The 27891-nt window shown below is 30.9% G+C and overlaps 7 protein-coding genes across 13 annotated transcripts; 4 read left to right on the top strand and 3 right to left on the bottom strand.

Annotated features, from left to right (window-relative positions):
* Window positions 1-198: 198 nt before the first annotated feature.
* On the bottom strand, window positions 199-4287 carry LOC126856802 (uncharacterized). Of its 2 annotated transcripts, XM_050605669.1 has the most exons (6): window positions 4169-4287; window positions 3656-3875; window positions 2378-2470; window positions 1644-1880; window positions 1080-1466; window positions 199-918 (listed from the first exon to the last, which is right to left on the bottom strand). In XM_050605669.1, exons 3-6 carry the CDS (start codon window positions 2405-2407, stop codon window positions 316-318), a joined length of 1257 nt encoding a protein of 418 aa, XP_050461626.1. In that variant the 5' UTR covers window positions 2408-2470; window positions 3656-3875; window positions 4169-4287; the 3' UTR covers window positions 199-315. The 2 variants fall into 2 exon arrangements, with proteins under 2 accessions (XP_050461626.1, XP_050461627.1); XM_050605670.1 differs by lacking the exon at window positions 2378-2470.
* Window positions 4288-4623: 336 nt separating this feature from the next.
* LOC126856692 (DNA-binding protein RFX7) lies at window positions 4624-12977 on the top strand. Of its 3 annotated transcripts, XM_050605438.1 has the most exons (8): window positions 4624-5481; window positions 7445-7699; window positions 8095-8287; window positions 8725-8938; window positions 9060-9202; window positions 9389-10045; window positions 10106-10807; window positions 11341-12977. In XM_050605438.1, the coding sequence occupies exons 1-8, from the start codon at window positions 5096-5098 to the stop codon at window positions 12424-12426; spliced, it is 3636 nt and encodes a 1211-aa protein (XP_050461395.1). In that variant the 5' UTR covers window positions 4624-5095; the 3' UTR covers window positions 12427-12977. The 3 variants fall into 3 exon arrangements, with proteins under 3 accessions (XP_050461395.1, XP_050461394.1, XP_050461393.1); XM_050605437.1 differs by having other exon boundaries at window positions 9389-10795; XM_050605436.1 differs by having other exon boundaries at window positions 9389-10807.
* Window positions 12978-13369: 392 nt separating this feature from the next.
* LOC126856695 (uncharacterized) lies at window positions 13370-16887 on the top strand. Of its 3 annotated transcripts, XM_050605443.1 has the most exons (5): window positions 13370-13903; window positions 14191-14629; window positions 14777-14979; window positions 15148-15287; window positions 15563-16887. In XM_050605443.1, the coding sequence occupies exons 2-5, from the start codon at window positions 14265-14267 to the stop codon at window positions 16463-16465; spliced, it is 1611 nt and encodes a 536-aa protein (XP_050461400.1). In that variant the 5' UTR covers window positions 13370-13903; window positions 14191-14264; the 3' UTR covers window positions 16466-16887. The 3 variants fall into 3 exon arrangements, with proteins under 3 accessions (XP_050461400.1, XP_050461401.1, XP_050461402.1); XM_050605444.1 differs by lacking the exon at window positions 13370-13903 and having other exon boundaries at window positions 14403-14629; window positions 14764-14979; XM_050605445.1 differs by lacking the exon at window positions 13370-13903 and having other exon boundaries at window positions 14423-14629; window positions 14736-14979.
* Window positions 16888-17627: 740 nt separating this feature from the next.
* On the bottom strand, window positions 17628-19529 carry LOC126856698 (uncharacterized). The gene is made up of 4 exons (XM_050605452.1): window positions 19269-19529; window positions 18573-19085; window positions 18349-18501; window positions 17628-17986 (listed from the first exon to the last, which is right to left on the bottom strand). Exons 2-4 carry the CDS (start codon window positions 18990-18992, stop codon window positions 17690-17692), a joined length of 870 nt encoding a protein of 289 aa, XP_050461409.1. The 5' UTR covers window positions 18993-19085; window positions 19269-19529; the 3' UTR covers window positions 17628-17689.
* Window positions 19530-19587: 58 nt separating this feature from the next.
* LOC126856703 (complex III assembly factor LYRM7) lies at window positions 19588-21053 on the top strand. Its single transcript, XM_050605466.1, has 5 exons — window positions 19588-19908; window positions 20091-20163; window positions 20237-20307; window positions 20501-20582; window positions 20666-21053. The coding sequence occupies exons 1-5, from the start codon at window positions 19885-19887 to the stop codon at window positions 20794-20796; spliced, it is 381 nt and encodes a 126-aa protein (XP_050461423.1). The 5' UTR covers window positions 19588-19884; the 3' UTR covers window positions 20797-21053.
* Window positions 20986-27569, bottom strand: LOC126856697 (glycerol-3-phosphate dehydrogenase [NAD(+)], cytoplasmic-like). Of its 2 annotated transcripts, none has more exons than XM_050605450.1 (8): window positions 27382-27569; window positions 26331-26511; window positions 22803-22943; window positions 22587-22728; window positions 22317-22429; window positions 22015-22245; window positions 21646-21845; window positions 20986-21166 (listed from the first exon to the last, which is right to left on the bottom strand). In XM_050605450.1, the coding sequence occupies exons 1-8, from the start codon at window positions 27426-27428 to the stop codon at window positions 21139-21141; spliced, it is 1083 nt and encodes a 360-aa protein (XP_050461407.1). In that variant the 5' UTR covers window positions 27429-27569; the 3' UTR covers window positions 20986-21138. The 2 variants fall into 2 exon arrangements, with proteins under 2 accessions (XP_050461407.1, XP_050461408.1); XM_050605451.1 differs by lacking the exon at window positions 27382-27569 and adding an exon at window positions 27195-27374.
* LOC126856699 (peroxiredoxin-6-like) lies at window positions 23433-26077 on the top strand. The gene is made up of 5 exons (XM_050605453.1): window positions 23433-23623; window positions 24868-25024; window positions 25217-25434; window positions 25594-25669; window positions 25789-26077. Exons 1-5 carry the CDS (start codon window positions 23541-23543, stop codon window positions 25915-25917), a joined length of 663 nt encoding a protein of 220 aa, XP_050461410.1. The 5' UTR covers window positions 23433-23540; the 3' UTR covers window positions 25918-26077.
* Window positions 27570-27891: the final 322 nt, after the last annotated feature.

Below are 27891 nucleotides of genomic sequence, written 5' to 3'. Positions count from 1 at the left end.
ACATCGCGAAAATTTAACATGAAAAAAGAATTAATTATTTGATAAAATTTTTATATTTTATAAGATTTTAATACAAATGTTACCGCAAATTATAATCTTGTTATAAAAAAAAGTCAAATTATTTTTATAATATAAAAAAATATTTTGATTATATCTCTGCATAGAATAAGTAATTTTTGCATATAAAACAATGAAAGATTGCTGTCGCTCATCATTTATTAAAAATTCTGTACATTTAACATACACATACACACACTCATACACACACACATATAAACATTAATCTTGCATAAAATAATAGTCTTTTTTCTATATTTATCCATAACTGATAGTATAACCCATAGACAACATCAGTGTCTCTTTAATCGCCGGATGTAATTGATTTTCGATATATCTAGTCAATACTTGACTAGCACCTTGCAAAAACACATCTTCCATTTCCCTCGTAATATATTCTTTTGATTGCCAATTCTTGTTCGGATCTTCCGAATCGATAGAAAATAGATTATCGAAATTATCATCAGCTACGAATTCTCTTACTTCCCGGGATAAATTTTGCGACAGATTTTTGTTTTGAATGTTGTTGGTTAAATTAAGAATTTTGGTGAAGTTTACAAACTTTTCCGTTTGTCCGCCCTCGTTTACGATAGTTTCTGAGAAGTCTTGTGGTGTAATAATCATTGCGATGTGTCCGAATTGATGTTGAGCCGTCGTCGAACGTCTTTGTCGTAATGGTGATTTAGTAATCCATGAATTCTTCTTCCATACACCAAAATTTGTCTCATGAGCATGCGAATAACGTGGATGTCGACTCTCATTGGATATAATAACGTCCGTTTCTTCAGTGATTTCTGCTAATTTTCTCGGTTCCGCCGCATCGTACTTTTCATTCATAGGTAACAAGGGGGTCGGTGTTACCTGTGATAAAAGAAAACAGATAAAATATTATATAGAGTTATATTATTTACAATTTTCTCTACGTTTTTATTTTACATTTATTTTACATTTATTTTCAGTCAAATGTCATAAAATAAGTTTTACAATTTCGAAAAGTATTGTTTCGTAAAAGTAGCTTTTACCTTATCATTGCTTGAATGATAATATGGTGGCCATTTATCCTGTCGTTTAATTTGTTTGTTGAGACGCGTAGGATGACAGCCGTATGCATAGATCGAGGCAAATCTAGGTTCCAAGAAACTAGATTCTGTACGTATACGCATCTGACCGCGTCCACGGGCGATCGGACTCGTAAGAAAGTCTATACCTGCTCGTCTCAACCGTAATGTCATTCTACAGGATTCGGCGGAAATTGGAGCATGATAATCTCGTGGCATTAAAGATACTGTCGCGGACACTGACAGATCGTTAAATATAACGCGTGTTTTCAAAGAATTGCTATCGGGCTCATACACACATTGTTCAACTCGCGCCCAATGGCCTCCCGCCTTTTTCGTGTTCTCCAGGAGCTGTAAAATAATCCAAATTACATGCATGATTATTATTCAGTCAATTTTATTTATTTTTTTATAACACAAATTTTTTTTGATATTTTCTTACGCATGCATTGAATAGTCGACATAGAATTGAATTATTAATAATTAATGCAAAAAAAAAAAGATTTTAAATATTAATTAAAATATTACCTTTATAGTCATACGGGAAACAGACATTTCTAGGGGAATAGAACGTAGTTCCCGCTGGTACAATGTTCCAGTCTTCTCTTCGTCCAATTTATTTCTTCTGGTAGAGTCTCTCTGAATTGCGTCCAAAGCACGCTCCAATCGTCCACTACATGCATCCCAATTGCTAATATCAGCATATACGAAACCAGTCGACAGGAGTATAAATAACCGAATTGTTAACGGCCTGAACTGCATCACCTATAATATATATATATATATATAAGTGTTATAATTCTTTTAAGTAAACTTTTTATTACAGCATATAAATAAAAATTTATCAAATCAAGAAGCGAGATGTCCAATTGTAATTATGCAAGTATTTTAAATTATTATCAGATCTCAGTAATGACTAATTACTGAAAAACATTATCGGCTTATAAGCCTTATAAGTTCTTATTTTGAATAAGTAACAAAATATATACAAGAAAAAGTAACACATCTGCTGAAAGCACTGCTGAAAAAGCTGTTTGAAGAATAATATATTAACAATTAAATTTTGTGTTAACTGACAATGAGATAATTATTAATTAAGTTAAGGGAAGAGATTTCTAATGTTATGCAACAAAAAAAAAAAAAAATAAAGAGAAGAATGCGCATAATGTATTTTAATTGAGGTGATGTTTAATTAACAGAATGAAATAAAACTTGATATTTTAAGCGATATAGCAACGACTACGATTTATGCGTTCGTCTACCTTTCCCACCCAAAGTATCTCCCAAGGCATATCCTGTAGAAACTCGGTGAACTCAAGTCGCCGAAACAGAGCATGAAAGCGTCTCCTTTCTGCCTATCGTAAATGACAATTGGATTGTGTGAAACTAGGAAGTATGATTATTTTGGATAATTCATTAAGAATAATTGCAGTATGCCGAAGTGATATTAATCCATAGAGTCGATAAAATTAAAAAAAAATAATAAAATAAATTATTTAAAAAAAAGAATTAATAAAATTTAATTAATAAAAATTTATATAATAAAGAGGACTTATATATATATATATATATATATATATATATATATATATATAATACAATTTTCAATTAATAAAATTCACATACAATTAAGCTACACAAATTAAAAATCTATTGGAAAGTTCAACATATAATTAAAATATTAAACGTGAAATTAAAAATAATTAATGTTTCCTTTGATTTTTAGTTGGCTAATGAGTTATACCATTTTGCAATAACGCGTACACACAAAAAGCATTGTACTCAAACTTTTTACAATTTACAGAAGAATCACAAGTTACACGAGATCTTGTGATATTTCTATGGCGAAATTGCATTGTTCGCAATTGTATGCTAATGCAGATTCTAAATTTCATTCCGCTGCACTCTCGCGCTTCATCAATCATCAATTCAACAGATACGATCTTTACCTAATGATTGATTTGACATTCACTTAGCAAATTTTTTCTTTTTCTTATACCTTCTCTCTTATTCTATTATTGATTATATATTTTATGGAGAATTTATGTATACATAAAGATACGAATACGAAATCGATTATGGATTAAATAATGACGTATCTTAAACAAGTATTTAAATATTTTTCCTATAAGAATTAGAAGTTGACAGAGAAACTATGCAACAAAAGGCATCTTTAAATATTTTTTTCTCGTTTCAATCAATGCTGATTATTTTAAAATGTCATAATTTTTATCAAAATATCGATGATCGCTGCTGTAAAAAAAAAAGAGAAAAGAATATATTAAAAATTCCAAGATAATCAAGAGAGAAGAGAGTACAGTAAAAGTTAAACATAGAAAGTATTGTATTACGCGATGTGCATTATTTAAATTGATAAAAGAGTATTCCCGATGTCCAAATTTCTTTCCTTCGTATATTTTTTATCGCTCTGATTAGCATAACTAACGCGCATACTTTCGTGATATATGTCATATATATTAAATCTATATATTTTATTTTATATTAATTTTAGTATTTATTAAAAAAAATAATACACTTACTTCGTGGAATATTCAAATTGATTTCGTTTCCCGATGACAGCAAATAAATCGGCTAGTGCTTGTGGTAACGCACGTAAAATTGCTCGCACCTCTTCGCGCCGAGATACCAAAGAACAATAATGCCATCGAAGAAAGTGCTGCTACTCTCGTGCGCCTCTCAGATACACAGCGATTCGCACTGGTCATTCTTTCCTACTTACAAGCATTGCGTGCTACCATGCTGTAAGTGACAGGTAAAAAGTGAGACGAGAACTTTACCTATATATAGACTACTTTTTATTCTAATTAACCAATGTATAAATACATAGATATATTAAAAGTTATATTTGATTTAATTATTTCAATAAATTAACAGTCATTAATGAAAAGATCAAAAATGGATTATCAATTTATTATAAAGAAAATATTAAAAAATCTTTATATATATGATTTTTTGAAGCAAGAGAAACAAAGATCATTAAATAAATTATATATATTATCATGGTTAACATAATTTATTTATTATATACTCACTTTTTGCAAGTTTATTCGATTGCTTATAATTCTCATAATTAAAATTTAAATCTGAAATAAATAGCTCATTATTTGTGTGTCGCATAGCGGTAAGCAATTACCCGGGAAAAAAAGTTTATATGCGTATAGTACAAAATGTGCGTATGCATATGTATGTACATATATATATAATACCTGAAGATAGCCGCTTCCGAACCAATATTAACTAAACGCATCGCGTCTAGTTATTTGTGCATCATGATTGTTGTTTAAGGCCGCGAACATATCGGCCAATGACAGTCAAGAATTCTGACAACTTAGTAAAAATATATCGGAATGTGATTGGTCGATTCGCTTATAGTCTATAGTTGTAACTAGAACTATTTCACGTTGACCAATTAGAGCAAAAATGCCCGAAACTTTGGCGCATCGAGCGAAGCGTTCTCTATACAAAAATAGTCTACGATATAATTCAGTAGCTTCCGATGTATCCGTTCGAATATGAAGTTACATATTCTATGGAGATGGAATAAGGACTCTGATATGCGAACTGAGAGTAACGGAGCACGAATAGCCGAGTAGACGATTCGTGGGCCCCATCGTAACGGGTGTCGATATTCGTTGCTTCTGTCCGGTTTACTTTTGGTTGTCGGCATCCTCGGCTCGAGCATTTCTAATGATGTGGCCGCGACGCGCAGTGCCGTTATGACAGATCCGCATGTCGCTGTATATCATACGCGCTTCGGCGAGTCGTTTGACAGTCCTCTCCTCGCGCAAAGGCTTTAAAGTGGGAGCAATGGCGCGCCGGGATGCTAACGAGTAGCCCAGCTGACAACCGGACAAACAAAATGGTAGCTCGCCGTGGTCGCGCACCGGCAGGTGATACGTGATTCCGCATACGTGAGTTGGACGACCGAGGTGGGGGACTGGGAAGTTTTAGGCTACGATATGAGTACTGACAGTCATGATCGGACGAAAACATCCTGCAAGACACCCGGGAGATGCGACGAGGAGAATACATTCGATGGTAAACGAATTAAGAAGGAACGCGGTGACATTTGTGCGGAGAATGGTGACGCTGCCGTCGCCGCCACCTCCATCGCCTGTTCCGCGACTCCTGTCACCACCGCCACCACCACCACCACCACCACCAACACTGCTAATACTGTCGACAAAGGACAGCTACCGGCCGGCAGGGCCTTTACCACCAATGGTTTTCACGGAGATGGTGATCCACTGCAAGACCTCGTCGCGACTAAATTCGCGACGTTGGTTAATCATAGCACTTCTTCCAAACAGGACAAGATTCGCATTATGATAGAGGATGGCATTAGGTTAAAAGTCAATTTTTACTTTAAATAATATTCATGCATGATTATTTCAATTATTAATTCTTGTAAGTCACACATTTTTTTTTCCGCTCTGTCGATCATATATGAGTCAAAATATCTAGTCCCAATTTTAGCTATTTTAAAGTACTTGAAAAAAATTTACAAAGATTTATATATATTTCTTGACATTTGCAGAAAATGATCATATACAACAAAAATTAAAGGATAAATTTTAAACATTTTTTTTTTATTAATTACACTTATACATTCTATTGTTGCCCATTCTTTTGTTGATAACCATATATGATTTTTTTTTTTTTTTTTTTTTTCCAAGAGCTATTAGTATATCAACATGAAGCATGATTTAGTTCTTAATATATTAGTATGTAATAAGGATGATGTTTTATTTTAGTATATATTTCTGGATAATTTCTGATAAAATATTAAAATGCTTATCTGTTATTTGCAATAAAACATCTTTCTTATTATACTTTGCGTTAGTATCTTAACTAAAGAAGTATTATATAAATCACTTATGATGTTTATAATTAAAGGTTTTATAATATTATAAATACTTTAATATCTTATTAGGAAAAAAATAAAATCGATATCTTAATATGTGAAATGAGATCACAATAATTTTCGAATTATAATTTAATAATAATTATAATTTAATTATAATTAATTTTGATATTCACTATTTATTATTAATTGTCACTAATTATTTTTGCACATTTAATTTCATTTGATTGTTTTTTTATATATATCGTATATATTATGGCAAGCAGCTGATATTGACAAATTGATTGCTAATATTAAATGTTAACTGTTATATGTAAATTATTTAATCCATTTTTATATGGTTGATTAGTTGAACAATTGAAATAGTTGATTAATTATTTCGTTAAAAAAGGATTATTAAATTTAATGTTAACATTTGCTATTAATATTCAATTTATTAATCTTATTCTTAATGTCACAGTATATCATTTTATATCCATGCATAAAAAATGATGAGCTAAAATCATCTGTGCAATAAAAATTAATATTGCACAACTTAAAATCAATAACAGATTGGTGTGCATGTAAATGTAATTATGATCCTGAATGCGCGAATTTTGCACAATATCATTGGTCAATTTTAATCAAGAGATATAATAGTTAGTGCCTCTCGCGCGCAACAATAGTGAGGCAGATTGTGTGTATGTATATATACGTATATATATTTATCATGTATTAAGAATTTGTCGCGTTGATCAGTTTGGACTATATCTTTTTACAATTTTCAACATAGAATAGCGCTAATGATCAATACTATTACTTATGTATCGATTTTATTTAATCTGACAATTTTCATCAGTATAATTGATAATTTACCATTATAATTTTAATGAATAAATTTTGAGATTATTGATGATTTGCAATCTCAGCTTTGCGAAAGAGGAAAAGGAAGTTTTTAACGTATTTTTAATCTACATTATCGAATACGATGATCGTATTAAAAAAAAAAAACTTATTTATTTTGATGTATTTCACAAAAAACATTTATGATTCTTACTTTTTACGACATAATTTAATATAATAGTTGCATAATTCAATATAATAATTGCAACGAGAACATAGGAGTCTTAAAACTCTATAATTAAATACATTTTGAGATATTTATATTTGCGCGCGCGAATATTTTTTGATATAAGAATATAAACTTAATTTTTGCGAAGATTAAAAATATCTTAAGATTAATAATAATATATATAATTATATAAGATCATATATAATTAAATTCGAAATTAGGTGCGATATGATTTTATCTTATATATAATACTTAATCATAAAATATTTAGCATATATATATCAAATTTTTTATGTATTTATTATTTTATGTACTTATTATTTTTAAAACATTAACTCTTTTGCTTTGGATAAAAAGAATTTCAGTGATATGTATTAATTTTTTCAATTACAGTGAAGAATCCAGAGCACGTGTGGATGAGATCTTTTCTCAAGTGGAACGACTTAAATTAGAGGAAAAGTTATTGTTGTACCTGAAACTTCCATTATTGCTGACAAATCAAGGTGGGACCATTGATCCACTGAGGCAGCCATTGAACCCATTAGGAAATCGTTATGAAATTCATCAAACTATTATGTGGATTAAAACACATTTGGAAGAAGATCCTGATGTATCTTTACCGAAGCAAGAAGTTTATGATGAATATAAGTAAGTTGTATGTGTGTATACACCATATATTAGATGTATTAGAAATAGTGGTACAAACAAAAAGAATATGAATCCTTATATAAATGCAAGTAGAAAATATAGTGAAATTTTTTTTTTATATAAAGTTTGTAGAAAATCGTCTTTGGATTAAAGTAATGCAATAACTTTCAATAATTCATTTATTTAATTTTTAATATAATATCTAATATAAATATCTTTTCTAATTTTTGCATTGAAAATATAAAATTCAAGAATTAAATGAAAGATGTGACTGTGTTATTTATTTAAACTTAAGTTTCACAAATATTATTTCTGATACAATATATTTTTTGTCGAATAATTTAAAAAAAAAAATTATTTTTTGAAAAAGTTGCATTTTTTCGTTCTATTTTCAGCATCTATTGTATCAGAAATTCTATGAAACCATTATCGACAGCTGATTTTGGAAAAGTCATGAAACAGGTATATCCACGAGTACGTCCTCGCAGATTGGGCACACGAGGAAATTCTCGTTACTGCTACGCGGGTATGCGCAAACGAATTAAATTGGATCCTCCGACACTGCCAAAGATATCTGGCCCTCAAACTGTGAGCAAACGAGCATCTATATACATATGTATATATATGTACACACGCACATAGATAAATATATATAATATTTATAATAAGAAATTTTTCAGAAAGCAATTCATTAGAACAAAAACATACGTGGGTGCATGCGTGCATACGTATATATACACAGATATATAAAAAAATTTCTGTTTAATCTATTTATTGATACATTTTCTGTTTTCGTTCTAAACAATTATTAAAAAAAATTCCATTCTCTTCACAGTCGAATTTAGAATTAATTTTGTGGCATCAAATTTTGCAATTTCAAAGAGAATCTGTCTGATACAACCCTTAAAATCAATAATAATTAAAAATAAAAATGGATTTATGGATTATATTTAATGGATTATATTTATATTTTTAAATTAATTTTTTTTAGATAGCATTTAATTATTATTTATTATTAAATTTAGGGAGAACATTCAGAAGAAAACATTACTGAGGAAATGTTAGGCGCTGCATCTACATTGATAAGAGAATGGGCGGAAACCGTATTAGGCTTGAAATTTTCAAATTTGAGTGCCTTAGCACGGCATCTTGTTGATAATTTTCGTGTTGATACTCGGTCTTTGGCTGCTGTTTGTATTTTATCCACTTCAGACGAGCATAATGCTTTAAGTGATAAACGTGAGTACATCGAATTTGTCAAATATTAGTTTAATAAAACAAGTTTCTTATAAACTTTGCATTTTTTATTTGAAAATTCTTGTTAATTAATTGTTAAGTTAATTGTTAATTTATTATTTAGAGGCAATTTCGGATCTACCAACAATACCTGTGAGTGTTAAACCTGCTAAACTCCGAGAAGCTCAATTACAATTGCAACGCAAGCTTCAGCAACGGGAGCATATAAAAGATCAGAAACGTCGTCATCTTGACGTTACCATACAGGTATATATTATATAATCTCCATAGAGCTTATATATTTTCAAGATATTTATTCATTAATTTCAAAAATGTTTTTTAATAGAGATTAATTGAGATTAAAAGAATTAGAAACATGTGTGAAACATTTTTAATTACTTTAATTGCGATTAATCGAGAATTATATATCCAGAATAATTTTTGTTTTCTTAGAATAAAGAAAAAGTCATTGAAGGTAAAGGAAATTTTAATAGAGGATACAAAAAAGCCAAGTCTAATCAATCACCTCAAGGTACAAATACAGCAACGACAACAGTGATTGGACAGAATTCATTGGCAAAATTGAACGTGTCTGCTGTAGCCTACAACCGGCAAAAAAGGGTATCAAAAACCTGCAATCAACAGCAGCAACAATCCTGCAATGTTTCCGAAGAATCTAACTGTGATAATCTAGTAGTATCGCGCGAAGATAAACAGAGTAATAGCAACCCTAGAATAATGATGAGTGTGCAACGCGATATCAAAAGTAAAAATTCCAGGAAACGTGCCAATAATCCAATTGTAACACAGCAGGAGTCCAGCCCTGAGAAACAGACGAAACTTGCAGAAGAGAGTTCGAAGCATTCCAACGTCTTGTTACCCAAGCTAGCATCTATCCAACGTGCCGGTAAGATATCAGTGATACTAGCTAGCAATTCAAAATCTGTCAAGTGCAAAGCGGTAGAGGCTGCGGACAGTCAGCTCGCTAAAAACTGTGATATTGATTCGTCGAGATGTTCCGCCATCGGTGCAGTGGAAACAACCTCAGGACTTCTCACGAAGGATCAGATCCGCCTCTTGCAGGATACGCCGGTTTTCAAAAATGAAAAGGTTCGAGACATCGATACCGATGCCTTGGACGATTATTTAAATGGTGGAAACAATTCGCAGGAGCAAGAGGAAGAGTTGCTGCAGTACTTTCAACAGAGCAGCTCGTCTAGCTCTGATGTGGAAACCAGCGTCATTGGTTCTGATGCCGAACAGATTTCTCGATCGGACAAAGTGTCACAATTACGATTGATATTACAACAGAATTTAAAGGCGTCTACTATTGCCGCTGATCTAGCGCCTGCAACTATCGTTCGGCAAACCGTTGCCACGGAAAAACGGGACTCCTCGCAGAAAAACAACAATCTCATTCTTTCGACTCTTTTAAATCATAATCCAAGCAATACTCGTCGTCGCGTTAGCTTTGAAACGAATGTCGTTGAACATGTTCAAGAGACAGCAACACAGAGTGTGGCCAATACTGTACCACAGAGTCCGAATACGCGGCGTAGGATATTCAATTTCACTCCCATCTCGCCCGGACCGCATTCTCCGATTAATGGTCGGGCGTCCAAGTCAAATTCAGCGAATGCCAGTCCATTCGTATCACCGCGTAATACCCCAGTGCCAAGATCTCGCAGTAATTTGCAAGCTGTCAGTTCTAGAACGCGCGGCCAAAAAACGCTCTCTCGCTCCATCTCGTGCAATGTGCCGTATACCATCAAGACGACAGACACCTTTATCGTACCGACATCAAGTGGAGCGGAACCCACGCGACATGTGCTGACAATTGCAACGACCAATTCGTCCGAGGTGGGACAGAAAGTAAATATATATAAACTTGATTATAGCAGTCAGATCTTTGTATTTTTAATACCTCCTTCTTTCACATATTTATGTATCTTTTCAGTATTTTTAATATTATTTATATCTTTAATAATTTAAACGCTATTACTTCAGATTTGCTTGGTTATGCATGTGTAGAGTAAGAATATTTATATACATATCATATTTTCATTGTGTGCACGTGTATTGAAATAAATATATAGAATAAATATGATTGAAAAATTGTTAATACAAAAATTTTTTAGTTTAAAAATACAAACATTCGACTGTAGATCTAATTTTTTCGACGATTATATTAAAGAAATTGAGAACTTTGTGTTAATAATTTTTGAGATACAAGTTTAAAGGCCAATATTTACAAAAAAGGTAAAATAATTGAATTTACGCGTGTGTCGAAAAAAATTGAATTATAAAAATTGTTAAAAAACTTGATTTTATATTAAAATAATTATCAAAAAATCTTGCAAATTAAAAATAAAGCGCATTATAAAATTTCATATTTTTTGATGCAGGTCGTTCTAAAAGGATCGCCGTGCACTGCATTTTTTGATTTAACACCGCAGAAACAATTACTGATCAATTATCCGAGCCAAGAGAATCTACAAGAGATCAAGAATGTATATCAAAAAGGCCAGCCTCCCCCGCCTGATCAGGAAATCACAGAGCTTCTTCATGCTAGCAGACATTTGAGCAATGAACAATTATTTTACAGATCACAATCGGTACCATTGCATAGGATGGTGAATCCTATGCAATCCCCAATCTCGACACAACATAGCCTATCGATTGTGCAAAGTCAAAGCTTCAATCCGTCAACGAGCAGTTCCGTTGCGCCTACCCCAGTACCGAGCGAATATAACGATTTCGTTCCTTCCATCGGACAAGAAAGCACGTACTTATTGGATGATGCAAACTTTATGTCAGACGACCAGCAATTTTTAATGACAGATAAAGGAATCACATCTGAAAACATTAATAATATTTTTACAATTCTGGATGAGGAAGGTCAGCCGAATTTACAAATGTTGCCTGAACAGACTACAGAAGAGACATTGAACAATGCGATCAATCTTGCTTTACCAAATACCAATCTAAATCTATCGGAGGAAGATATGCTAGATCCATCAAGTATTCTCAATGATGCTGGTAGTGCATTACAAAAAATAATTCAATCACGTTCATATCCTAATACGCCATTGCCGGCGCCGGTGTCAGCATATACGCCATCATATATCGAGGATAGCAATGGTTCTAGATCATATCCATCGACGCCTCTGCATACAGTATCACAAGAGGTGTACCAGGATCCAGGCGAGCCGATACTTTCCAGTCCTATTCTTAATTCTCTCAGTTTACAAAGCGACACTATAAATGTTGCTACTGTCACCGGCGCCACTACCGGCACTGATGTCGACACTGCCGCAACTACTTCTTCCAATAATCTGTGTAGAAACGTTGCTGACTTTTTGGAAGCTAGTTTTCTTGGAGAAACGGATACAGAGACAGATGATCTGGATCCTCTCGGTAATTTTGATGGCCTGCAAGATATGGATTCGTTGACACCACTGTTTAACGAAGTCACGGAGCCTAATCACTGAAACTGTTTCTTTGATCTATCGTAATATTGCATTTGCACAGGGAGAAGTGTAATAAACAATAGACTGTTTGGATCCGGTGGTTCTCAATTGTATTATTTTATAGACCATTTTAGAGTAAATGAAAGAAGATTACAAGCAAGATGTATGAGTAAATTTTAGTAAATAATTAAGATATTATTCAATTTTAAGATGTAGGATACTTCGAATTTTCTGTATCTACTGCGATATGTAATTTGATCATACGACAGTTACAAATATTTTAATTATTTTTTACTACAAATTTTTATGTATATAGATTTCTTATAGAAGAAATTATTTCAGCTTATAGTAAATTATATTTTAACATACAATTTACTATTCAGGCTGTATCGACGACTGTTTAATCTTTATCGCAATAAAAATAGTATTGAAATGTTCGAACTTTCCGAAACTTCGAAAAACTCGCGAGATTTTTTTAAATATATGTTTATAAATTATTAAAGATTATATACATCATTTTAAGTATATATATGACATATATATATAATTAAAGAAAAATGTTTGTGTTTTCTATGAAATTTGTTTTATTCCTCAGTCAAAAACTAATTTTCTCATGGAAAGCTAATCAATATAATTTAGGAATAACTTATATTTTATTCCGAATATACTGGACATTTTATGCAATATAATACAAATGTAACTTGAAATATATCTACGTATTTTGAGTTCTTATATTTCAAACATTTTGGTGATAAATAGAATTAAAATTGTACATTTTTTAGAAAAATACTAAGTTGCTTAATTCATCAAAAAAAATGCAAAAAAAAAAAACATTTTTGGATGATTTAATTTACATCTCTTCTAATTGTTCGCTGTTTGCAGTAATTAATCTTTATACGTAACATATATACATCATACATACATATAATATTATAGTATTCATACGCACCAACATGAGCGCGAGTGCGAACTGCAAGCTGCAGGCTGCAGGAGAAGCGAGAAGCGTTGATTGACCAATCAGGATAAAAAGATTTCTTTGAGTTTTCACACACAGGACCATAACCTATCCCATCCGTGTAATAATAACGACATGATACCGATATTTGATTTATCGCTATCTTGTGAAATAGAAGCTTATCAAAGTTATCTTCCCCATTTGTTCGACGTGCTGACTAATCGATCAATCGTAAAATATAATATATATAATACACTGCTTGTCTTCCTCATCATTTTCCCATAAAGCTCATTATAATTACATGAGCTGTGCAATTATATAATTTATTTCTTTGTAAAGAGAGTTTTTCGTACACATTTTATATAAATTTGTACTAAATGGAAGAATATTATGATCATGCTGTACTTCGACGAAAAATTAAAATATATGACTGAAGTGTATGTCTATGTGACTTGATGAAAATAATATAGTGCAGCTTTATCATTGAAATGTTTCGATTAATCTAAAGACTGGAAAAAATCAGATGATCTTTAGACATCTTAGGTAAATCACCATACTAATTATTTATTATTAAATTTTAAAGTCTGTTTTTTTTTCTTATTAGGGAAATATATTTTTCCAATATATTTTTTAATTTTACATTTTACATACATATATATATATATATATATATATATATATATATATATATATATACATAATGTTTTTTCATATTTAATAATACATTACAATAACATTAATAAATATAAATTTTTTAATAATGAAAATAATATTCTTTTTTATTACTATTGCGTCATTATTTTGTCATTAACTATATTTCTTTTTTACAGAAAGAACTTTGATTGTAGGGCATTTGTATGCACTATCTGAACTGAAAGATGAAACAGATTTATTAATAAAAAAAATGGCACAAGAGTCAATTAAACTTTGCCATAGAAAATCTACACATTTCATGAAAGTCCCATTAAAGTCAACCGAACAGATATATCTAATATTCCTGATACCAGCATTAACCAATTGTTTTATATACATAATTAATTTTGCTGCTGACTTAGTGGTAGCTATTCAACACTTTAAAGAAGAAAATCTATTATGGGGAGCTTGCACTATTGCAATTATGTATGCCCCGGCACTTACATATTTTATACTGACAATTTCAAGACCAGATTGGTGGATGACAGATGATGACAAAGTATCGAAAGGCATTTTTAGATGGTTTGCTCTTCAAGTGTTTCAGTTCATTGGATTTGTGTTTTTTGTATTATACAGGTAATACTTAATTTTTGACATGACTAAAAATTTTTATTTATTCTTTATTTAATTAATAAGTTAGATAATTTACATTGTTTATTTGATGAATTTAATTGGCTTGTAGGTTGTCAATGGTTATATAGGGAAAATAGTTTATTTTTACAGATATGCAGGACTAATTGTACTCTCAGTGGATGCTATAAATTTATTTGGAGATGCAAGAGTTAAGACATTAAACGTAGCCGCAGCACCAGCAGCCATTGAGTTGTACTTCTTCCTACAAGCATGGTTTCAAGCCGCTCCACAAGCTATTTTTCAAACGCATTTGCTTTTCAGACAGAGTTCTACGCCTCGCAGTTATCAGTCTGGTATACTATTTTTTTTTTTTTATATAAATATTGTAATATATATTATATTTTTTTATAGCTTGAAAAGTTAAATTTAAAGATAATGAATAGAATAACTTGATTTAAAAAAATCTAAATAAATATTATTTTATCTAATAATGAGTATATATATAATTTACTCATTTACAGTGTCTGTACAAGCGCTCTGCATCGTTATGTCCATTGTAATACTAGCCATTGAAACAGCCTCTTTTCAAAGATTCGAGAGCCAACGTGTAAATGGCAGAAAACTACCTTGGGCGATGTGGCTAAAGAAGTACTGCGTTGAGGTATATTATAATCCAATTACAAGAATAAAATATTCCAACAATTTTAAAATTATTTGTTTACATAACTTAACAATTTCATTAAACTTCCATTTAACTTTTACTTTACACAACCATTATTACTTTGTATAACTTTCAAATATTATTTGCATTATTATATATCTTATTATATATTTTGTATTGCCATTGGATTACTCAGGATGATTTTACATTTTAGAGCATAATAAATGTTTTATTTCTGAATTACTATAATTAATGTGTTAATTCTATTCAACTAGGAATTGAACAATATAGAAGAAAAAGCGCCATTACAAGCATTACCTTTACCTGAAGGAAAGGAACAAGACAACGCCGCGTCGCACGAATCAACATCATCGGAAATCTCGCCGGAAGACCCAGCCATTACCGAAAACGAAGGGCAGCACCAAAATAAATATCATGAAACTTCCTTGCATCGCCAGATTTCCGTGACTCCACCGTTACCACCGAAAAATGCGCGCGTGACGCCACCGCCGACGCCGCTTCGCGGCATCACAACAGTGACGCCGCTTCCAGTGCCGGACGTACCGGCGCCACCACGTCCAGATTCCGTTTATCGAGAAGAAGAAGCAGCGAAAGCAGCATTGATTCTTGAGTCAAATCAAAGACTGATAGATAGCAGCGCACAGAGTCTAAAAGTTCCTAAACGTAAATATTCCGAAAAAGGTCTCGAGGAAGACGATCCGATTGGAAAATTTCTATCCTTTCTCTGGTGGTTTCTCTTCATCCTGGCACGCGTGTTTGCCATTACTGTAGCTTATGAATTCTATCCAGCATCTTTACTAGCTGTGCTAGGTGTGCATTATGCCATTATGTTGATTTATCTTTTTTATTACTCGAAGTATTACGACGCGATCACGTTTATTGTTAATTTCTGGCTTGGCCTGGTCTACATATTCAGTCTGATCGAATACCGAATCAAGTTTAAGTACGCCGACTGGTGGACATTGCCATACTATGTATTTGTGATCGTCCAGAACTCGACGCTAACGCTGATGTGGTACTTGAACATCGATTGGGACGGATTTTGGTACACTTATATATTCTATACAATTTTCGTCAGCATGGCGCTCTGCGTTCTCTCATCTCTAGTATACCATACGATGTTTAAGCCAAAGAAATGTAGAGTGTACAGCAGTTGACAGTTGCTAGAGAAGGTTATGTTCTTTGGATAAGTTCTAAAAATCGTACTTCCACTCCTTTGCTTCTATGCAAAGTATAAATATACTTACAAATTTTTTTCAAATATCGATAGATCTCATCGAAAAAAATTAAATGATGTTAATAAGCACAATAGAGATTTTCTATAATTTATTTACACCTTAACAGGGGTGTTTTTTGACTTTTATTAAAGGTTTAGATTTCTTTGCGTCCAGATGTTGAAGATAATATTTTATGCAAAAAAAAAATATATTTATAAAATGTATATTTATAAGTATACTATATATTACAACTGTGACTGCAGTCATACATTATTCATAGAACAATGATCGATATAGGAAGACTGTTAGACAGTCACACTATTTATAGATTGGTGCAAAAGAAATTTATCAAAATAAAATTACGCACAATTAATTATTATTGATTAGTATTAATAAAAATGATCACTATTAAATATAATCTTTTAGAAAAAAATACTTTTTTTTCTAAAGAAATTAGAAATTCTAGATTCTTGATTTAGCTTAATATATAGCTTGATATATAATAGTCAAAGCAAGTCTTAGTAAAAAATAATCTATGACATCTTTTGCACCATTCTAATACTTTAGGCAGCATGCTCGTTTTACTTTTTAACAATGTATAAAAATATTTACAATGTTATATACATTTATATATAAAAAAATTGGACCTTATATATACATTCCTTTTATATATACATATATATATATATATATATATATATATAAAATATTTCGAAATTTACGATTAAATATATTACAGAAAAATTAATTAGTGCTAGTTTGTGAATAATTTAAAGCTACTCAATCATGCACAAGATACTTTTGTCTAAATATCCTGTGATTAGTCTAGCTTTAAATCCTTATATCTTTGACAACTACTTGGAAAAAGTCGTAAATACTTAATTTTTTCGTGAATTCAGAATATATCTTATCTTTTTTTTCTCGTTTGAAAATTCAAAGTTGATACTCTACATGGTCGTTTAGAAGATTGTAAGATATACTTTATAATCTTCTACATAATATGTATAAAGGAATTAGAAAATACATTTGTCTTTCAATAAAGTTAGAACACAGTCTTAGTATCGTTGAAGACAGTTGTCACCCATTATTCTATGTGAGCACATTTATATATATATATGTATATATATATATATATGTGTGTGTGTGTGTACACATCTTTCTTTCTCACACATGAATACTCGAATCTCTGTGAAGATTACCAAGCTGAGCCTCGAATAAAATATCGTTCAATAATTTTTCAGCTATTATTCTTTGATCTACTCTCATGTTCCTAAGCTTGGCGGCGACGTTACGACCGATCGCGTCGTACTCGTCTTCCACTACGAACGAATTGTTATGTGGTATTCTTAGAGACAAATCCGTGGATTCTGTTTCCTCGGAGCGTCGTCGAACTAGCGATGTGTCGCTCCAATCCGCAGATTGATGCTCGTAAGATTCTTCGTTTTCAGCTACACATTCCTCCTGCATGTGCATGTATATGTGAACATATTAATTTAATTATAAAGAAAATTAATTTAATATGAAAGAAAACTCTTTCTCTATTGCAATTAAAATCACATTCTTGCAAGAGACAAACAAAAATTTAAACAGAATCAATTTGGATAATCACAAATATTAATTTTATTAATGTTCCTGTGTTTAAAATCAATTTTAAATAAGTTGATTATCTTAATAAATAATTCCAATTAATCTGGTTACACAAATTATAATTTATTTCTCTCTTTTCTAATAAGCTTTATATTTTAATTCTTGCACCCACATATAGAACAGCAAGAAATTGATTTGATTGCAAATATCAAAAATTGGGAAGAAATTATGCTTACCGTTTTGCAACGCTTTTTATTTTGTAACACTACGCGTCTTGTTCGCACTATTTCGGAGCACTTATCAGGCGACATTGAATCGATGTATACCATTGCCGGTTTCCTTTGATTAGATTTGCATCTTATTTTTTCGATCAAGGACGGATGCAATCGCTGCAAGATTAATAATTAGCAAATAATAATAATAAATTTTTTTTTCTAAATCAATTTACATACTAACTTACCTTTATATGACTAAGGAAATTGCCAGTAGACTTCAGATTGCCATTCAACAATTTTTGACATTGCTGACAACGCACAGTAACATTGGTATCCTCTACTCTGGTCACTGTAAAATACTCTCCATCTAATATAGCAGGTAATCTGACTGGAGTTAGTGTTGTGCTCTGTTGAGCGTTTGACTGGATCTGCGTCATTTGATGCGTTTGATGCTGCTGCTGCTGTTGCAGCACCAGCGTGTCACGATTCTCTTGACTTTGCACTTGCATCTGTTGAGTAGGTGTTTGACTATTCACAGACTGAGTTTGAGTGATCTCACGTTGGCGATTTGCAGCAGTAGCTGCAGATTCATTGTACGTCTCAAATGTTTCCATCTTATTCTCATAGTTTTGCATAGGAAAATTGTCCATACTGACAAAATGCATGTAAGCCTTAATTCAATAAGCAGACAAGGACTTTCTATCTTGTTCTCTCTCTTCTTCTTGAATTAATTTTACAAACTTGACTATTCGGAGTAGCTGGAAAAAAATAAAAACTTGTTATAGATTTTTCACAGCAATTTAACATAACAATATTATTTATCTAGGATTATCTTATTGAATTTTATATGAGTTGACAAATAAGAGCGTCGTGTGATGAATTTAGATAAGATAATAGATGAGAACGTGCATATGTTTATGTAAAAGATTGTAATCGCTTACCAACTTTGTTGATTAAAGTTGTACTCCCAGTAGTGATACTGACAATGAACTGTCGACACCATTGAGCTCTATGGCTCATATTCATAGTCTTTTTCTTCGAAATTTGCCTCTTGAAAAAATGAATTTATCTATCTAAAATATTGTATATCCGTGCGTTTATATACAAGATGTTAATTAGTTGTGCCCACTAACACAAGTATATGCGATACTTCTCGATGACAAAATAAATCGAAAAGTTCTTAACCATTTTTTTTTCTACGAAAGAGGCCGCTGATTGGATGAAACATGAAATATATTTATTAAATATATTTCATGTTTCATCCAATCAGCGGCCTTTTCCTTACATGTACGGATGCCTTTCATTTACGAGTTCATGAAAATTACCAATGAAAATCGATTGGCTCGATTTATTAAAGACATGTTCGCAATTCTCGTAGCATTATTTCATCCTTGTCGTTTATCACAATTAAAGAAACACAGATAATGTAGCGAGAGATAAGTGGAATGGGGGCTCTAAGAATGGCAAATTATATTTAAACAGTTTTATATATAAATAAATGAAAAGTAACTTTTTTAAATTACTTATAAGAGAATAATTAGAAAGATTTCCGTATAAATGGGCGACTCTTTACGGCGAGAGGTAATCATATGTTAAAGAGTTATATTACTATTTTTCCAAATATTCGCCGATATATATCTCTTTGTATAATAGTTATTTTTATATCCAAATGTGTTGATACAATACACATATCTTATTATTTTCTATTTAAAAATTAAATTTTTTTTTTTCATTTATTTATTTTATTATAACATTGTTTTCAGGTTTTACGAGTGTTTAAAAAACTGCATAGAACAAGATTGAAGACATTTGAAGGTGATAAGCATGCATTACAAGGTAAATTTGCACTTTGTTATTATTATGTAATAAATGCAATTTCAATGTAAATAATACTTTATCGAATCTTTAGTCGTAAGAAAGAAGATAAATGATGAATACAGGAAATATAAAAATGTTACAAATCAGGCGGCAATTGAAGAGGTACATGCACATGTTTAATTCTAATAACTACAATAATATATTCGTATATTTATAGTATAAAGTGGAAAATTGAGCATATTATATATATACAATTATACATATTTGTGTATATATTGAAGATTATATTGAATATATACATATATATATTTAACTTAAAAGAAATTAATGCAAAAATTTTGTATTACTGTTTCAGTTGAATAAATTTGCACAGGAAGTTGAATATGAAGTGCGAACAACTGTTATTCAGGCAGTTGAAACAGCATCTGGAACAGTAGGTAAGTTATAATTGATATTAAAAATAATAGAAAAAAATTATATACATTATCTAATTAATAAGCAATATTGAAATATATTCTAGCACTGCGCATCACTCCAGATGTTCTAGTGGATAATGTACCATACAAAGATCAGAAAAATAATAATGCAGACAAAGAAAACAAAATTCAAACTTGTGAAAAGTATACAACATCGAAAGATACGAAACAATAATTTCTTGAGACTATGAAAAGTATTTAGAGTTTATTAAAAATAGCTTACAATTATATATAGATTGTAAATATACTTGATTATTTAAAATTATTGTAATATTTGTAAATATTGTATCCTATATATGCTGTATAGATATAAATGGACAAAAATGAGAGATATAAGTTTATTGGATTTAATTAAAAAATGCAATTTTATTTCATATAATTAAGATATCTTTATTTACAGCAATATAATTATAATAGATGCGTAGAGTACAAGTCTTTACTGCTTAATTTATTTCCTTCCTGATGTTTCAGGTTGTTCCTACAAGAGTCCAATTGAATGCAGTTAATTCTATATGAATTATGCACTTCCCTCTTCTAATCTCACCCTGGAACATGCAGAAATTGTTTCACATATTTTTTTCTTCACAACTTATTTTTCTTAAAGATTTTATATAATTATTTGTGTTTGCAAGAAAGGAGATTTATAGAATAGAAATTCTATTTAATTTTTACTTGAAAATATAGTTTGAAGAGCACACAAGCTGGTGAGGAAAAGGACTCAGTACATGTAAAGGCTCTTTGGAGCAAATCTGAGGGGATAGAATCAATGAATAGTATTCTTTTGTTAATTGGTTATGGTAATATGAAATTAATTAGATTAAATATAATTATAATTAATAATTTTAATTAATATAATTTAATTAATTATAATTTTTAGGATTTCCGATTTCACAAAATTTATTTTGATTTGATTAAAATAAAAAAACATATTTTCTGAAAAGTTATTTAAAATGAATCAACAGTAATTTAATAAAATTTGCTAAGTGTAATGCTAATGAAGTATAACTAAATTTGGACATCTTACACATGCTCGGGATGACTACGGATCTGATCAATGAGATCCGCCGGTCGCAACTGATCGATACAGATGCGATGCACCGCTGTAAATAGTGGAAACTTGTCCGCCAGGCCACGCGCCTTCAGCATATCGTGGACTTCCTCTGCCGTTGCTGGTCCCTGTAGCTTCTGTCCGGCTAACAGTTCGTCTTCCAATGCCTTGATAGTCTGTCATCATATTATATATATCACGATTAGATTGATTCGAGATTACCGCATCAATATTTAAATCGGCAAGAGTGATGCCGATGATATATGAAGTATTGATAGCGATTGGAGCTGAAGTGTATCTGCTGATCTTTTTGCTGATTCTTAAATCTTCGAGAACCTATCTCACCTTGCCAGTTTTGACAAATTGTTCGCAGACTCTGCGATTCCTTCCTCCATAGCAAGTTGTAATCAGATCTGCCATACCGCAGCTTTCGAAGAATGTGGAAAGTTTAGAACCGCTGTAAAAGATATCGACAAATTTGATCATCTCCATCAGTCCTAATCGGATGACTGCGGCTTTTGTGTTATCTCCAAATCCGAGACCATCCACAAAACCGGCAGCGCATGCCACTATGTTCTGCGAACAAAATATAATGGTTTATAAACAAAGATAATACACACGAGTTTCTTCAAAGATGATCAACTTGCCTTCAGAGCTCCACAAACTTCCACAGTCTCGCAATCTTCTACAACAACCACTCGGAAATTTTGAGTCTGAATGAGGTCTCTTAGCACCGGCGCCAATCGTTTATCTTTACATCCTGCAATTTTTTACGATTCTCAGATAATTTTTGTAATATTTGGATGGACAGTATAGTTTCAAATGGAATTCGAAGAGAAAATCTTTCTTTCTCTCTCTAAAAAATCTATATCCCATATATTTTAAAATACTGGGTTATATATAGAAAAAATATCTACCAATCGTAGTTTCGCAGAACTTTTCCTCGGCGACCTCATTAGCGAGATTGGCGCCCATTAAAACGTTACACTGTATTCTTAGATTTTTCTCGATAATCTTGGAGATTAACTCAATATTGTTTCCTTCGCCTCGTCCGAAACCCTTTCATTCAAATTCATTTACCTTAATAAATTACGATACAAAGAGGAAGAAAGAGAGTTGTATTTGAAATATACCTTAATGAGAGAAAGACCGACCGCGGTTGGTTTTATGTTATCCAGCAGCGTCGAGCATAAGGTGCGAATAAACTGATGAGGCAAGACAAAAATGAGGATATCGGCCTCCTTTGCGGCCTCCACAACATCGGGTATGGCAACCTGGAAGAATATTTATCCAAAATTAGTTTCCCTATTAAACATCAAATTTTACAATATAAAAAGAAATCGTAGGAATATATAGAAAATAAATGCGGGAATTATAATAGCACGAAGATAAGACTTTAATTCTCTTTCCATCAGTTTGGCTATTATCTGATTAAAGACAAAGATCGCGAAGATTGATTTTATAAACAGCATGATTAAAGATTGCACGAGCCTAGATATCATTATTGTAGATATGTTTAATATATTTAGTTTTTACATTTTTCCTTAAAGTATTTAAATAATTAATTTGTATTTTTAACTTACAGAGAGAAAGAGAGAAATTGTCCTTTATTTTTTTTTCTTGTAAAAAAAGAAATTTTTTCATCGATATCACTATTTTATCATCCAAATGTCAATGATATTAGTCAAATAGAGATACGCAATGTTTGACATATGCATCATATTAAAGAAGCGATACGAGCACCTATATATGAGAAGCGCACAGATAAACGTTACAAACCGGTCCAGGTCATCAGTACTACACGAGCATCCCATCGAGATACACGATCGTGCAATTTCTTCATTGAGTATCCAGTCAAGGACAACGCAATAATGAGGCTTAACAGTATCATACCGAATTTTAAAGCTGAGACCACACAGGGTCCCATCAATTTTTACGAATGGCAAGGCAACTCGTAAGTTACTTATAATATATAATAATATTTCTTTTATAACACACATACATAAACGCACATAAAAGTTGATTTTTTATACTTCATTATAATATAGTTGTGATTTATTATATTAAAAGATAATTTATATAACTGCATCTATTAGCAAGAAATAAGAATTATTTTATTCTTTGCCTATATATATTTATTTTAATTATCTTATATATTTTTCTCTGAATATTTTTTAATTTGTAAATTGTTGAAAACTTATATGCTAAAATATATGTTAGAAAATATGAAATTATTTTGCAAAATTGTAGGATTATATTATATCTGAACCAAATTTTCAAGAGTCTATATTAAAATTTTAAAAGTCGATATTACTAAATATAACACGAGAGTAATACAAGAAAATGTAAGATAAAATGCATATTATCGATTACAAAATTAACTTTCGCACATTGCAGAGATTTTATCTATAGTTCGATTTTTATAATTTATTTAATAAATAAATAAATAAATAATTTTTATAATAATATTTATAATATTTTATCATGGGGGATATTATCTAGCTCGATTTTTATAATAATTTATCAGTAAATACGCCCAGCAGTTATATAATTTATTATGTTGTTGTTATTGCGCATTGCAACAGCTTAATTTGCATTTGTCCACACATATATGATTTGCAGCTATTTAAGAATACATCCTTTGATTGTTATAGATAACAAGTTATTTAACTATATAACATGTGTATAACTATATGTAATATAAAAAATTATTTGTTTGATTAATAAAATGATCATTCGCTAATTTGCGCATTAAAGAATTGAGGAGCGACCATGAATTGAAATAAATGGATTGCAACACAATGGAACGTTATCCTTGGCGTAAAGCCAAAGCAAAAATTTAACATAAGAAATGCGATTATGAGAAATGTTTGAATTGCACTTGAATCAAGTAATCACAGTTATATAATTCTGATAAAGTGCCATAAACAAGCGATTACACTTGTTGACAGGAATGATATTACAGAAATTTGATTACACTTGATCATCTTTAGTAGAATTATATATATTGGAGAATTTAATTATAAAATTATATATAGAAATATATATATATATATATATATATATATATATATATATATTGTATTTTATATTAATAATAGTATATAATATATAATTTTTCTATTTATTATAATTTGATTTTTTCTCTCTTTCTCTTAGAATTTTATTTTTTTATTTGATTATATTAATTCTTTGCAGATGGGTGGTTTTATTCTCCCATCCCGCAGACTTCACTCCTGTGTGCACTACCGAATTGGGTCGCATTGCCGTGCATCAGCCACACTTTCAGAAACGCAATACCAAGCTGCTTGCTCATTCAGTTGACAAGCTCAAGGACCATGTGGATTGGGTTAATGTGAGTTTAATAAAACTTAATTAAGAATGCAATTTCTGATATTTTTATATCATTTTATATATTTTTATGTAAACTATATTCATTTGTTAATCTTCCAAATTTTTACACTTTTCTCTTTGCTATTATTCTCAATTTTCAAATTGACTTTATATAATTCATCATTTATTCTAATTAAGTTTTTCTGTCTTATAGGATATTAAGTCGTACTGCAGAGACATTCCTGGCGCTTTCCCGTATCCTATCATTGCCGATCACGATCGTAAGCTTGCCGTACAACTAGACATGATCGACGAACAAAGCAAGGACGATCCGGAAACCGCTCAGACTGTTCGTGCTTTATACATTATTAGTCCGGATCATCGTCTGCGACTCTCTATGCAATATCCGACCTCCACTGGACGTAATGTCGAGTAAGTTGATGAAATATTATATATATCGCATCTGATGCATTCAACAAATTCATAAAGAGAGAAAAAGAGAGTTTTGTATGCATATAAAAATTTCTCTATATTATTAAAATTTATATGATATTTTCTCTAAATTTAATTGATATTATTTTCTTATTTCAGCGAGATATTGCGTGTGATCGATTCGTTGCAGCTCGTTGATAGACGACCAGAAGTAGCAACTCCCGCTAACTGGGTGGTAAGTATTATTTTATCTCTTTCATTGCTTCTCTCTCTCTCTTGCGGTAATACTTATCTTATTATGATGATTTAATATAATTGCGATGCCAATATGATTCTAATCTAGTTTAATTACAGCCTGGTGAAAAGGTAATGATCCTGCCGACAGTGAAGGAAGAGGATCTTCCGAACCTCTTCCCAGGAGGTGTCGATCGCGTGTCTATGCCGTCTGGAAAAGTCTACGTCCGCACTACCACCGATTATTAATCGAGAACGTTTTCTTTACGCACAGAAATATATTTTTCACTTGCTTTTAATTTCTTTACCTGAATAGTTTTCATTTAATGCCTTAAAGCGAATTTATTTCAAGCAGATTGTATCTTGATGAAAAGTTTTTTTTTAAATTACATTTGACAATTTTTTAAAATTTCTCAAGAAGTTCTTTCCCCAAAGTCTCATTTTTTTTTTAAATTGTCGATTTAAACTCGGTTTTATCTCTTGAATTTCTTAAATATCACATTTTTTAAATTTTATTATCTATGATATTTTTATATATTTTCTTTATGTTTGTATAAAAATATTACATATTGCTAAAATTATTTTTTCTAACATCTTACAATTGATATCGAATTATTTAAATAGTTGAAACAAATAGATTAAAAATTCGAGATACTACTTGCCACATTTTCCGGAAGTTTGTGCCCAGGTAAATATTTAACGTTCTCGTGAAGAGTGTTGATTATATCAGTCAGTTTTTCATTGTTGATGATTTCCTCATACACATACATCGTCACTCGTGTCTCGAATATATTATTGTATTTCGTGACATTTGCCCCGACGATTTTCGCGATTGCCGAGCCCCTGGAACGATTTATCGCATATATAAAAAGATTTTTCGAATAATAACATGTTATTGTCCATTAATATAACTTTTGATTAATAATATTCATAACAAATATGATAATTAGAAATACATGCATATATATGATTCGATTAATGAAACATTTTGCATATAGCAATTATTAATTATGATGGAAAAGATGAAATTAAATCGTAATATTTAAATTTTATTTATTAAATTTGTGCGGTCACGTGTTACGTGTCCTCGAAATTATAATGCAACGAGTTAATTTGGGAACAATAAATAAATAGTGGAGCACAATTGCATCGGTATGTCTGTCATCTCGCGCAAACGAGATCAAATAAAACTGCAATCTGCCTTATTATTAACATTCAGAATAAAATATATATATTCCTTCTTTGAATATACAAATAATATATTGAGAAAATGTGTATAACATGTATCTTTCCTTCTATAATATCATAAAATTTTATTTTCATATCATTATATAATATATTGCAGAGAATTCTTATTTTATACACACGTACACATATATATACATACACGTATATAAATTAATGCAATTTTGAATATTGAATATTAACTAAAAAAGAAATAAAGAAAGCAATTTTTAGATATCTTATGTTATCAGTTTATTTTCCATTGATTTTTTAACGTGTTACAATTCATTATATAAACTTACCTGAAAGAGGTATATGTGTCGCTTTCATCCTTAGATAAAGCTTTATATTTCAATAAACACGCGCATGTGCACTCCAGCAAATAAATATATACAAAAGACAATTAAAAGGAAGAAATTAGAGGAAAAATGATAGGGATATTGCAGAAAATTAATTTGTAATTATTATCCTTGGCATAAAGAAAATTACCAATTGCCGCTGCCGACGATGCATACTTTTTTCTTCGCGATCGGCATGTTTCTTTTCTCTTTTAGAATCCCGTTCCAAATAATATATAATAATTCCCGATAGTCGATCAACCACGAGGCCCGACCACGACTGACCGATTGACTTAGAAGCCCGCTGACCTTAGCAGCGATCGTGAAATATTTTCTAGCGTTTGCGCATGCAAGCTTTGGATTAAAGCCAACCGAGCAGACGCTTCAACGACGAACAAAGCGTCGCGAACAAAATTAGCGGTGTACCGATAATAGCGATAATAAATAATGAATTAAGGTCACGGATTTGAACTTGACCTTATGATATGTCCTTCAATTTTATATCGATTCATTTATATTTTGTATTCCGGAGCCAAGCTGTCCAAAAGATGGAGTTGATAATTATTTAAAGTTAAATAATTAAAATATATTATAATTATATTATAATTATAATATAAATATTTAAAGTTAAACATTTATAATATATCTAATATGTTACATA

The sequence above is a fragment of the Cataglyphis hispanica genome, chromosome 19 (assembly GCF_021464435.1).
Source record: "Cataglyphis hispanica isolate Lineage 1 chromosome 19, ULB_Chis1_1.0, whole genome shotgun sequence".
Classification (NCBI taxonomy): Eukaryota; Metazoa; Arthropoda; class Insecta; order Hymenoptera; family Formicidae; genus Cataglyphis; species Cataglyphis hispanica.
This window is presented reverse-complemented; position numbering and strand designations above follow the sequence as displayed.

Coding starts and splice junctions, on each gene's coding strand:
- LOC126856692 (XM_050605436.1), top strand. CDS start 5,096: ATGAGTACTGACAGTCATGATCGGACGAAAACATCCTGCAAGACACCC. Junction 5,482..7,444: donor ATGATAGAGGATGGCATTAG/GTTAAAAGTCAA, acceptor TTTCAATTACAG/TGAAGAATCCAGAGCACGTG. Junction 8,288..8,724: donor AGATATCTGGCCCTCAAACT/GTGAGCAAACGA, acceptor TATTAAATTTAG/GGAGAACATTCAGAAGAAAA.
- LOC126856699 (XM_050605453.1), top strand. CDS start 23,541: ATGAGGCTTAACAGTATCATACCGAATTTTAAAGCTGAGACCACACAG. Junction 23,624..24,867: donor TACGAATGGCAAGGCAACTC/GTAAGTTACTTA, acceptor AATTCTTTGCAG/ATGGGTGGTTTTATTCTCCC. Junction 25,025..25,216: donor ACCATGTGGATTGGGTTAAT/GTGAGTTTAATA, acceptor TCTGTCTTATAG/GATATTAAGTCGTACTGCAG.
- LOC126856802 (XM_050605669.1), bottom strand. CDS start 2,407: ATGCCTTGGGAGATACTTTGGGTGGGAAAG. Junction 1,881..2,377: donor AGATACTTTGGGTGGGAAAG/GTAGACGAACGC, acceptor TATATATTATAG/GTGATGCAGTTCAGGCCGTT. Junction 919..1,079: donor ATCATTCAAGCAATGATAAG/GTAAAAGCTACT, acceptor CTTTTATCACAG/GTAACACCGACCCCCTTGTT.
- LOC126856695 (XM_050605443.1), top strand. CDS start 14,265: ATGGCACAAGAGTCAATTAAACTTTGCCATAGAAAATCTACACATTTC. Junction 14,630..14,776: donor GTGTTTTTTGTATTATACAG/GTAATACTTAAT, acceptor TTATTTTTACAG/ATATGCAGGACTAATTGTAC. Junction 14,980..15,147: donor GCCTCGCAGTTATCAGTCTG/GTATACTATTTT, acceptor ACTCATTTACAG/TGTCTGTACAAGCGCTCTGC.
- LOC126856703 (XM_050605466.1), top strand. CDS start 19,885: ATGGGCGACTCTTTACGGCGAGAG. Junction 20,308..20,500: donor ATCAGGCGGCAATTGAAGAG/GTACATGCACAT, acceptor TTACTGTTTCAG/TTGAATAAATTTGCACAGGA. Junction 20,583..20,665: donor AACAGCATCTGGAACAGTAG/GTAAGTTATAAT, acceptor AATATATTCTAG/CACTGCGCATCACTCCAGAT.
- LOC126856697 (XM_050605450.1), bottom strand. CDS start 27,428: ATGCCGATCGCGAAGAAAAAAGTATGCATCGTCGGCAGCGGCAATTG. Junction 22,246..22,316: donor AAGTTTGTGGAGCTCTGAAG/GCAAGTTGATCA, acceptor TTTTGTTCGCAG/AACATAGTGGCATGCGCTGC. Junction 21,846..22,014: donor AATTTGTCAAAACTGGCAAG/GTGAGATAGGTT, acceptor ATATGATGACAG/ACTATCAAGGCATTGGAAGA.
- LOC126856698 (XM_050605452.1), bottom strand. CDS start 18,992: ATGCATTTTGTCAGTATGGACAATTTTCCTATGCAAAACTATGAGAAT. Junction 18,502..18,572: donor ATTTCCTTAGTCATATAAAG/GTAAGTTAGTAT, acceptor TTAATCTTGCAG/CGATTGCATCCGTCCTTGAT. Junction 17,987..18,348: donor ATAAAAAGCGTTGCAAAACG/GTAAGCATAATT, acceptor ATGCACATGCAG/GAGGAATGTGTAGCTGAAAA.